The sequence below is a fragment of the Triturus cristatus genome, chromosome 10 (assembly GCF_964204655.1).
Source record: "Triturus cristatus chromosome 10, aTriCri1.1, whole genome shotgun sequence".
In the NCBI taxonomy this organism is placed as follows: Eukaryota; Metazoa; Chordata; class Amphibia; order Caudata; family Salamandridae; genus Triturus; species Triturus cristatus.
In genome coordinates this window covers 661,133,331-661,145,520 of record NC_140593.1, presented here as the reverse complement: position 1 = coordinate 661,145,520, position 12,190 = coordinate 661,133,331, and the positions used below count along the sequence as shown (strand labels likewise).

The 12,190-nt window shown below is 50.4% G+C and overlaps 1 protein-coding gene across 1 annotated transcript; it reads right to left on the bottom strand.

Annotated features, from left to right (window-relative positions):
* Positions 1-5,433: 5,433 nt before the first annotated feature.
* LOC146789873 (myeloid-associated differentiation marker-like protein 2) lies at positions 5,434-11,813 on the bottom strand. Its single transcript, XM_085632229.1, has one exon. It carries the CDS (start codon positions 11,206-11,208, stop codon positions 10,126-10,128), a length of 1,083 nt encoding a protein of 360 aa, XP_085488355.1. The 5' UTR covers positions 11,209-11,813; the 3' UTR covers positions 5,434-10,125.
* Between the last annotated feature and the right edge of the window lie 377 nt (positions 11,814-12,190).

The window sequence follows — 12,190 nt, the reverse complement described above, 5'->3', positions numbered from 1 at the left end:
CGCTCAAAATTCACCCTACCCGGCCTCACGCAAAACCTGGACACCTGTGGTACCAACGATCCACGTGAAACGACACAGCGTGGAGGCTCTGCGAAAGGGGCAAAACACACCTGGACTACTCGGACTGTGCTGGATTGCTACACCCCCGCCACCAAAATCCCCAGCAGGGGCAGGGCATGCGAGACGGCCAAACCAACAACACAACCTCCGAGCTACAAGCTCCACGACTCACCGCACACAGAAGAGGGGCACCAGCCCCCAGCGGGCCACCCCGTGGAATCTCGTGAGCAAACGACGGACGGCGAGTCGGGCCAAGGCGCGCGAGTCACGACCAGCCCCGGAGATACCAGCGACGAGACGACGCAAGCCCTTCAAGGCGATCGAGAGGGACAAGAGGGCGAGGAAGGGGCGGAGACCGTATAAATACCCCTGTCCCTTCTCCGCCCCCGCCGGAAGTAGTCATCTGCTGAGGTCTCCCCTGGCGGACCCAGGGACTAGACCTCTCACCCCTGTGCCTTCCTGTGGCACTAAGGCGGCCGCCCTTTTAGGAGGGGGGGCTGCTGCGCAACCCCCCCCCGGGCAGCCTTACAGGGTGAGTGCTTTACGTGTGGGGGACCTTGCACACACAATGAAGACAGGAGCTTTGTGATTGCACTAGAATTATTTTATGTATTTTGTTGCTGAATTCACCCACTGACCTGTTCTGTTAAAGCAATATTTCCAATTCAAATATTGTGAGCTGTTGTAATATTGCGCCGTACAGCCCGATGGGGTGACAGGGTGGGTAGGCGGATGTGTTAAGATTCACCTTGTTATATCCCCCTAGACATTTTGGAATGGTGGTACAGTCACAGGATTGTGTGAGGTGATGGGGCAGCAGGAGTTGGTTGGAGGGGTTTAGGGTTAGACACAGGTTACGGCTGGGGTAGGAATTTGCTGCGTAACCTCACCCCTGGAGGGCTTCTAGATGATATTTCTGACCTTCGCGTCCAGCTCCCTTGTAATCTAAGGGAGGAGAAAACATGTTTATCCAGGTATGAGGAGCTTTTGCCACAGAGATTTGCATTCTTGTGCGTTTTTCTTTGGAAGGGTTTCCAGAGGGTTCTTGTCTGTGTAATTGTATTGATGTTTTCATCCCTGTAGGTAGGTCTGTGGGGAAGAGGGGAGCACCTGGTGGAGGATAGTCCTAATTTGGAGCATTACTGGGTAGGCAAACCCAGATCAGAACCCTGAAGAGATCTTTGTTGACCAAACCAAGGGGTACCGCCTTAGTTAGAAATATCCGTAGCGTGTATAAACAAGAACTTACTAGACGGAAGAACCTCATAAAGTAGGAGGCCTGGACTAAACTGATAGAGGCTAACATCCTGAGGAGTCGCTCCAAATTCTGGAGTATCATCAACAATCCCTTTTTCGCAGCAGATGCTGCACCACTCAAAATGGGTTATGGACATAAATACAGATCTTCTGCTGTCTTCCACTGTAAAGAGACATATTGTTTCTATGCACCTTTGTTGTGCTTTCACACCCTTATCCAAAAATAATAAAAGCTGTTTAATACAGCAGGAGATTACACCCCTCTGCTTTGCCACCTCCCCCATGCAAAGGTGTTTACTTTTGTGTGTGTGAATGTCCAGTACACCCCCACACACGAGGCAAGAGAACTATCACAGTGGTATCTTGTAGCATGCCTCAAACTACTGTCAGACTGCCATTCTGCCGCCTCGTGTCATGCTCTACTACAGATTACCTGACTTGTAGTATGAACACGTGGTAGGTAGTACTCAGACCCACTGCGCTGTGTAGATAGATTCACTGAGTAGGTCCTGAAGAATTGCCACGGATCAACCCGACCAATAGGCATGAAACATGTTGACCTGTAGAGTTGAGCATAGCCTAAACTAAACCTTAGAGTTAGATAGGCTGCCACTCTGTAGATTTTAACAAGGTGGTTAGCCAGCCAGAACAAAAGACTTATTTGGACTATCCCACTTCTTTTAAATCACCCTTGCACAATATCTACACGCTTCGGCCCACACACCCCCACTACATCATACGGCAAGGAACAAAAGATCTCCGGTAAAGAGCCCCTTCACGGGTGCCCGTTGGGAATTGCAGTGCCGACCCAGTGAGGAGCAGGTCCATATGATGAAGCATGACACCTAGCTTGCTGGGTGTGTGAGGACCCTAGTTCCGAAAGAAGGAATTCCCCCACTCTCTTTCCTGCACCGAACCCCACCGAGTTTGTAATTTACAAACAAGGATAGCTTGGCGTACTTTCCTTCCCAGGCATCACTATGAGAGGAACTGCATACCTTTAGATAACATGGTGAGTAGTGCAATGGTTAGGTCAGAATAGACCTACATGCCGCTATGTAAATGTAATGCTGCCCTGCTCTGATCCTGAGCACTGTGCTGAAGCTTGCATGTGATCGGATAAAAAGATAATTACAAGTTATACACCGTTGTCACATTATAATTTATTTGGCAAAACAGGAGGTACCAGTTTATGTATTTCCCTTTAATTGCAGCTGCAGGCAGGAGCAATGAAGGTACATAAAAGGACAACAGTGTTGTAATTTGAAGGCGTGGGTACAGCCTCCTTGCTGTACTGGGTTGTTATTTTATTAGTTCTTACGTAAACTCTATGCTTGAGGTTTATGTTGCGGCCTCACGCATACTTTATATCGAATTTATCTTTGCTTCAAGGCTGCGAAATGGAATGACGTGGATTTTGTAGGGAGAGGCAGGCAAGCTGGAGACTGTCAAGTACAATCAGGGATTACTTTGTTGCTTACGTATGAGAGGCGGCATCTTTTCGTAGATAACCACACAGTCTTAGGAGTTACTCGCTACTATGGTATCAGCTCTTGGGTACCAATTGGTTTTAAAATATAAAATGCTCATACAGTCCTCAACATTTGCTTTGTTAACAAATGCAGGTATTCGGACAATCAGTTGTCTTTGTGCAAATTTTTACAGCGCGAACTTGGACCCGCGGACGGTGTCAGAGCCCTTCAGAAGAGAAATACGTTAGATTGATACATATTTTAGGCACAACAAGATTAGGTGACTTGCCCAGAATCACAGGTCGCTGATTCGGGGCTGGGACTCTAACTTGATTCTCTAGGCCCAAGGTGGGCACCTCTACCCACTGGACCACATCTCAAGTATCATCAATGTATATACATGTTAAAGGTTGCAGTAGAGTGGCATTCACCTTTAAGTCGTTCCCGGTGCTGTGACGACTCACCCTTCCACAAACATCAACAGCATGTACTTTGCTTATTCATGTGTTGGGCCCCTTATTTCAGTAGCATGTGCAGGGCAGCCTGCTCAGGCTTCAGTCAATTGTTCCGAGTATTTACTCTGTTTACAGGAGCTCATGGTGTGCGTAGGTCTTTCAACTGCCATGCAAAAGTGCCTGGACCTTCTTCAACCGTTATCAACACCCACTTTGTTGAGATGTCTATAAATGCCGGAGATCTTTTTTCTTTTACACGTTGAACTTTGCCTTTAGGTTCCACCTGCAAAAGCTTTGTGGGCCATCCGGGAGGCTTGGGGAAGGGTTCCTACTAGGCCTTTCCTGAACCCTCTCACAAAGCCTGAAACCGACCGTGCAGGAGTGATAAACCCTGTGATAGGTATGGCTGGTGACCCATGCCCAGCTGTTTTTTGATTAGTACTAGATATTTCCAATGAAGTTTCCAGTACCCATCTTCACACAATTTTAGAGATAAGGGTTCCCCATGATGACAGTGTACACAAAGCTAGATGTTAGCTCACCCGGCCAGGGGCCCAGTGTTTTTGTTGTCCGTATTTTGGCTGCGATATTTTGTGTTTGATATTCTGACACCCAGCCACATACAGGAGTGCTCTAGCACGGGCTGTGGCCCACTGAGCTATCCTGCTAGTATATAGAGGTGCAGGAGTAAATGAGACACAATCCCACGTGTGTCCTAGCACAGGGGATGCTCTAAAGCAGTTCACTGACTGAACTGTTATTGATATCTTTTAGAGGGTGATGCCCGAAGCTAGGATGTTGAATACAAGAGAGTTCCCACTTACTTCAGTCAATGTAAATGTAATATCATTATAACTTTATTTCTCTTGATTAGAACTACTACGTGCTGGTGCCATACCTCAGCGACAGAGGTGCTAGGACCATTCTTACGGTGTTACTGGCGAAATCTGACTGGCATCTAGCAATACCAGACTGAAAGCACCTGTACCAAACTATTTATCAGAAAATGCCTTTATTAGGGGGGTGTAACACCCCAAACACCCTTCTGAAACTATGCTCCTGTCAATGACACTACCTCTTCCTCTGCTTCACATTTGCCATTGCCCACTCTTTTAACATTAACATTACCTCACCAGCCCATCATTATAGCGTGATAACCCTCTCCGAGGGTGAAGGTGGTGTTAAAGACCTTGAACCTGAGTTAGAGCTCCAAACCACATGTGAGGGCCTATAAGGAGGGAAAGGGTCTTTAACACCTGGGAAAGACCAAGGCACGAGGGCTATAATGAATTTAGAACATTTCACCCACTGAGGGTAGAATGTTCTAAATTGGAAAGGGAGAAACAGAAAGACAAACACTGGAATGTTGGAGCAGAAGGTCTATACCAGCCATTACTGGCAGCGAGCGACTTCAGTTTCTTCGATGGTGCTCTCAACATTCAAATGCTCTGATGATGTTTAATACCTTTTTCTTGCATTGTTACCATGTGATATCCTTTCCTGTGTTCCTCTTGTGGAGTCCTAATGCTAACTTTTACCCTTTGCGTAACCATTATGTATATTCCGTCATTGCCCCGTTGAAAATACGAGGTAATGCTATGACAGGGTGAGGTGAACAAGCAGCAATTCCTTTTATAAATGGGGGGGTTGGTGTACCTCAGCATTTTCCAAGTGGGATAAATGCTACTTTCTTTAAAAAAAATTGCAGCTGTGTCTCTGTTCATACATCCGCCACACTCCAAACCAAAACACATATAAAAGACATTGTCATTTACAAAGCTAGTAGCTCCAACTCAGACAAATGCGAGAGTTATTGCATTGCAAATGCTTGGTTTGCATTGCAGGAGTTCCGTCGCACCGCGTTACAGAGTGATTTTGGTGCAGGGTTGGAGCAAAAAAAACGATGTGCGTAACTGTTGCTTGGGCTGACGTACACTGTGAAGCACTCCCATGTTTATCGCGAGGGACCGCGCAAACGCATTAACAAAGGACCTGATGCTCTAATTTTTGCACAATATAAGTTAATAAACCAGCGCTCAGGTGCAAAAGCGATGAATATTTTGTTGTCCTTTATTGGCGAGGCCAGCGAGCCTCATTCTTTGCTGTTCCTGCAATATTCAAAGTAACAATGTAAAAATGCCCCCCAAAAACACACGCTTATTTCAAAAGAAAACAATTGACTGCAATAGTTAAAAAAACATTCTGTACTTTATGTGCTTTTATCAAAAACATTTCATTTCGGCAGAATCCGACAGAACTGCACTTAGAACCTCCCCACAGCTGTGCACCACCACATACCCCGTGCCACCCGCGCAGTGGCATTGTGTGATAAATAACAGCCAACACTTAGCGGCGCAACCACACAAAAGCACCCCACTGGCTTCTCTGCTAACCCTCTCCTACCTCCTCACAAAAACACACTTGCGAATAACACCCAAAGTTACCACAGTGAGGCCTCAGGCCACAAAGGCATTTAGGTCGACGAAAACTGCAGTCACTGCGAGAGAGTTCACGTCAGGGTACGTCACCGAGCATGGCGGCCCCGCCCACAATGCGGCCCCAGGGGGAAGGAGAGTCAGCGGACTAGTCTTCCCCCGGGGATTTCGCGCAAGGGAAAGGACAGGGGAGGAAGGGGTGGGATAAGGGGTGGGGTTAGGGGTAGAGGTTAAAGGGGCTGGGAGAGGAAGTCCTTCCTCTTCCTTCCCCAGCGCCTCAGGGTGGAGCAGCGAGTTTAGCTTTGGCCACCCGCCCACCCTACAGTTGTGGGTCTTGATCTCGGGTTATGAGATCTTTCAGCGTGCCAGTTTAGGACGGGTTGGGAGAGTGTGGAGCGAATTGGGGAGGGGGGAGGAGTCCATGACGGGCATACTCACCCTTCCGGGGAGGGGGATACTGGTGAAGGTGGGGGTGCGTCAGATCAGTGTACGACGAATGGAGATGATGGAGAAGTTTGGAAGTGAAGTGAGGAAGCGAATGGGATAAGTGAGGAGGTGCTGTGTGAAGTGGGGATGTAGTAATTGGAGTCTGTGAGAGTATGGAAAGGGAGAAGTTAGGTTGTTGGGGATTGTTGGGGTTTGGTGTTATGTTTTGGCTATGATTGTCCAACCGTGTCCTAATAAAATGGCCTTTTACGCTAACTTACTTGGCCTGGAATGATTATTGCGCGATGCTCTGGGCTACCAGGCAGCCAGCCAGGCGAGGTTTCAGTATGCCCCGGGCTGTGGAGTGTTCGATCCGTCCATCCATTGACTCTCATACCGAGCCCCCACCCACCCCTTCTGCTGTAGGCTGCGAACAGGAGCGGAAGGGAGTTTCGGGTGCGAGTTATCTCAGTCATGTTATGAACAAATAAAATACAGAAACATCACATAGAACACTTATACAGGGGTGACCTGGTAGCGGCCAACCAATGAAACCTCGGAAAACATTTGGAGACACTGAACACTGGTGGGATTACTCTTAGTAACGCATGTGAACTTTTTGGGAAGTGTGAACCAGTCACACACAGGTATACCAGGAAGCAGTCTCACTCACGCCACATAACGGAGTCCCCTCACAAAAGGTTGTAGCAGGGCTTTAAGTGAGCTGGATCTTGCCGGGGTTCAGCACCAGCAGTTCTAAAAAGCAGGTGCCGAGACGGGTCCCTATCGGGCTCTCCAGTTTCGCCCTCACCCTCGGTGAACAGATAAATCTAAACTCTGCGGCAGTACCACTGCTCACAGCCTTTGCTTATTTATCTTATGCCCGCAAACAAAATGGCTTTATATTGGATGTCTTCCGCCTGAAATTGCCCATGCTTCAATCGAAAACAACAGGAGAAATACATCCCGATATTCTTAAATGTTCCTTCTTCCTAAATGTTGGCATGTATGCAATGGCACAGAATATGGGAGCGATGCTACGCTGGGACAACACATTAGGCTGTGACTATTGAAGCGATCCCAGAGTTGCACAGATTGAAAACATTTGTGGCTGCAGCATACGGTGCAGATGTTTGGGGTTACTGTGGAAAGCACAAACTATTTTTGTAAGGCCCTCGCATCCCAGTGTGGCTGAAACCGCTAAGGTTGGACTAGGTCTGCATCCATTTGAACCCATTGGTACAACTTTCCCGAGGCAGCCACTGGGTCAAACTGCATATAGATTCGTGTGCAAACCTGTGCTCGGGGCTTTAGATAGGAAGCAAAAAGCGGGGGCTCTAAACTGGGCGTGGCCTATATAATTAACGGCATGGTTTAACACACAAACTCAATTTTTGTGATCCCAATAATGTACCACCCCACCGGTGTTTTGATGCAAGATTAATTAAAACGTGAATTATGAAGGAAACTAAATCACTTATACGGGATTCTTTACCATGTTTATTACATTAATTGTTCAGAAATAGATCACTGTTAAAGGCAAAAATATAGGGCCAGACATAGACCCGTTTCAATGCCCGTTTTCAATTACTACGGTTCTGAGAGCGGAGGGACCCGGCCCAATTAAAGCCCTGTATGTGCTTACCGAGGTTCATCACACCTCGATCATTCCTTGTATATGAAATGCAGACCATGGGATTTGCTTATTGGATAATTCACTACAAGATGGCCAAGCTAAAACCCAAACTCTGCCGCTGCCCGCGTCCCACGCAGTGGGACATCAGCAGGGCAGCTCTCTAGTGGCTGCCCGTCGCAGCCTTCCCCCTCCTTCTGCCTCGCACGCGAGGCCACGCCCAGGGAGGAGATCACCCAATGAGTGTGAGGTGGAGGCGGGCCGTTAGGGGGGGCGAGGCTTGCCCCCCCCTACAGAGGCGTCCCTCTCGCCCAGTTCCTCCTCTGCTTCCTGCGCGCCGCTCCTGCCCGGACACGCGTTTTCCCACCCATTCCGCTTACCCTGCGTGGCAGAGACAGCGCGTTATTGGAATGTTTTAATGTTTTCTTTTGCGTTGCAGGCGGAGTTACAGGGCGATCTGGAGGCAGACGGGTACAGTAAGGGTACCTCTGCGACAGGCGGTACAGTAAGGGTACCCCTGTCCGGCACAGTAAGGGTGCCCGAGCCAAGGTCCACGAGCCGAAGGGGTTCTGGGAAGACCGCGACGGCGCCCCGTTAGTCCTTCGGGCGGTTGGGGGGCCTGACCAACCGGGGGTGTGCCACAACACGCTCCGCCCCTGTCAGAAGGGGCGGGAGTAGGAGACAGATCACGTGACCCAGTGGATGATCTGAAAATAAATATGTGCCGCACTGCCGGGCATCGACCCACCGTGCGTGCTGGCTCACCAGGCGGGCGGAGCAGCGAGGGGCTGCTTGCCCTGGATCGCCCGTAAGATAACCCATTTATCGTCATACTTATGTTGTATGAAATAAACCTGCAGCAGTTCTTCACCCACAATGAAAGTGTCAGTGTAATCCTTGGGTGATGTCTGTGCATGCGTGTTGAATGAAGCGGATGACGGTGTGGTCACTATGGGGCAGGCAAATGTAAAGGGCCTGAAAGTTCCGATTATACATTGTATGTTTTCTGCTCACTGTGAACAGCTCCTTGAAGAAGAATCTAACCACACTATTTATACAACATGGAGTGAAAAGCGCTATTGAAGCCAAAGGCCGGACGCCCCGGGATCGATCGTCCCGAGCCTGCTCACTCACAGCACGCAGCATGGCGTCCGTGGCGTCTGGCTGGGAGCCATCTTGCAACAATCCAAGCACCTGCTGGCCCATAGAATACCTTTCTTCGCGTGCACTGACTCTGCCCCCTTTTTCCTGTGTATCCCCTGATGGGGCCGCCAAGCAGTTGCTCCTGCTCACCCTTCTCGGAGGCACGGCTGTAAGGGTGTCCGGGCACACCGAGGAGCAGACACACCAGAGTACGGTCACTCACAAGAATACTGGAAGATAGTCGGCACATCAATATGTAGCCTTGGCACGCAGACATATAGCGCTGTAACCCTGCACACCAGCTGGATCACAGCTTCAAATCCCTACAAGTCTAACTCAGCGCTTCACCTTTCCGAGGTCGGCGAATTGTCTAGTGGGAAACGTGTTAATTATAGCGCTTTGAGGCAGTAAACGTTGATACATATGTATAATGGCAACATTAAATTATAGTAATTTTATAAAACTCGAATACACGGAGAAAAACATCGTGGAGCGGTGACACAGAGCAACGTCGGAGAGTAGGCCGCCTGCTCCTGGCTAGTAGGGGCACTGGTGCTAAACATCACAGAGTAGTCACACAGGCATACAGTCAGTCACACGCAGCCGTATTGCAGAGCATCCACACACTGAAGAGCCAGACACAGAAACTCAGGGGCAAGTTACGCTAGTGCTTAACAGGGGCACTGACAACCAATAAGCATCCACACATGCAAAGCAGGTATCTGTAGCATCCCAATCATAGAAAAAGACATACTCCCTCACACAAACCAGGCCATGGGGCAGTCACTCACCGGCACATTATGCCCCCCATGGCATACCTTTGAAAGCAATATGGAAAATATTCAAAGAATTTGTGAAGCAAACACACACCAGTAGGCAGGTGCCTGGAATTTTGCCACCACCCTTTTCCACTGCAAGGGGGCAACATCTGCTGGCTCTGGGATCCCCCAGCTACCCTCTGCTGCGGGTGCCATGGAGGGCTACCTAGGCTGCCATTATCCTATAACTAGCCCTTGTTTCAAGCACACACTAACACCGCAGGTAGTCTCACATAGGTGCATGATGGAGCTGCCACACATGGGGGAGGATGCACCAAGGGTCCAGAGGGCAGGGGTCCGCAGGCACATTGTGGGAAGACAGAGGCACACTGGTGACGCAGCCGGGACCAGTGTGGCCTGGAGCTGGATCAACAAGGAAGCTCCGGCGTGAGTTTCTCTGAGGTGTTCTTGGCGGGAGTCGTCCAGCTAGGCCTGGGTGGTGAAGAAGACCATGCGAGTAGAGTACACCAAATCAACAATGTACGCCACAAGGTTGATGTAAGTGAGGAAGGTGGCTCCCAGCAGGCTGTCCCATAGGCAGTTGGAGCCGGCACAGTTGGAGGGTCTGGGGTCATCCTTGAAGCAGAAGATGGGCCAGACAATGGCTGCAGATATGTACATCAGCACTGCCAGGATGTTGTAGCCAATCAGGAGCTTGTCAAATGGCAGGGGGAGGCTGGTAAGCAGGCGCCCAATGGTCAACACGATGATCAGCACAGTGATGATGAAGCAGATACAGAACACCGCCATGCACCACTGCCGCCCACTGTTGGCGCTGTACAGCTGTCCGTTGTTGAGCAGGGAGAAGATGAGGCAGGCCACATAAGCCTCAAAGACCTTTAGCAGGCCGGGCACGGTGGACAGGAAGCCGCTGATCTCTCCAGGCTTGGTCCTGGTGAGGCCCACCTCCACCGCATAGGCTATGAAACACAGGATGGACATGGCAGTTGCAGAGCCCATGCAGGCACAAGGGTGGCCTGTGCAGGTGCTGGTCAGGAAGACCGAGGGGTACATGATGGAAGTGGTGAAGATCATCAGGGTGGCCAGCATGGCGAAGGCCGAGGTGAAGTCCTCCCAGGACAGCGGAAGACGAGGGCCTACCTCGGTCATCTCCAGCACCACAATCAGCACAGACACAATGAAGCAGAAGCACCAGGTGAACATGCACCAGACACCATATGTGCCATAGTAGCCATTGACACTCGCCACCAGGCTAAAGGCTGTGCAGCTCAGGAAGATCTGGAAGAAACGGGCAATGCTCACCGGGGCAATCAGAGACCGCCAGGCAAACCCCATAGTGCCTAAAGGTAGGCCGGGCAGGATGTATGCTGTAGAGGTGAGCAGCAGACTCTGAATCCGCACAGAATAGCTCCTCGGGAGCGAGCCCTGATGCCAGGATGGGGTCCACCCCCGTCTGAGATACACAACCAGGCTGATCTCTGGCCCTTTGAGAAACTTAGGAGCTATGCAGGGCGTCCTTGCAAAATCGTCTCTTGTCCGCTGGCACATGTAGTGGTTCACATCTAGTTTCGCAGCGCCTGGCACCTCCGATTCTTCAGAAGCAATGCTGCCAGTCTCAGCCCCTGCGTTCTGCGGCTCTCAACGGATAGTCTTTCAATGCCAGTTGTATTCTCTTGCACTTTGGTGCTTCACGGGAGTTGCAGTGCCAGTCTCAGCCCCTGGCACCGTGTGCTGTTCTGAGCTGGCGCTCCGGTGTTTGTCTGAGCCCCTGGCGGCTCTACAGACCCGGTGCTCCGGTGCCAGTCTCAGCCGCGTGCACCAGGGGCAGGCAGGGCTGCTGTTACAACGCCAGCTCGAGTCCCGAGGGTTCTTGACAGAAGATACTGGGGTGTCTAACTTTTCCCGCCACCTCGGATCTTCTAGGGGTCGGTGGGATGTTAGAAAATATTCCCAGTGTTTGGCATTTGTTCTTCTCCACAGATGGTTACGCAGTGCCAATCTCACGGCCTTGCACCCGCGGTTGTTCGGTATCCGTGTGAACACAAACGTAGACTGAAACACCTGACACACGGGCTGATGGAAATGCTGCCATTGGCTGCGCGAGCTGGATGAGGTATTGGCCCCCTGCCAAACCCGTCCCTGAGCTGCCCTACCCTGCTCGACCTCACCCATGACAAGGTTCTGATTGCGCCATGCCTCTCGGCCAGGCCCAGCCCTCTGCAGGGGGAGGAATGGACTCTGAGGCACACTCACTCAGTCCGGTCACCACACTGCCGCGTGACACTCCCTGAGCAAACAGACACCAACCTATAACAGGATGTAGGGGCTAGCCTCTCCCCTCACTACAATCGTTCGCGCTGTCTGACTTTTCCGCTTCGAAGTGACTGCTGTCCCCGCAGATGTGGTGAAGAAGGGATATAAAATAAGCATTGCCAAAGCGAATAGGTCTCGCAAATAGAAGAGCAGTGGATTGGAATGAGGTGGATTTGATTGGGTGGATTGGAGTGGATTGGAGTGGAGTGGGGTGGAG

Coding starts and splice junctions, on each gene's coding strand:
- LOC146789873 (XM_085632229.1), bottom strand. CDS start 11,208: ATGTGCCAGCGGACAAGAGACGATTTTGCAAGGACGCCCTGCATAGCT.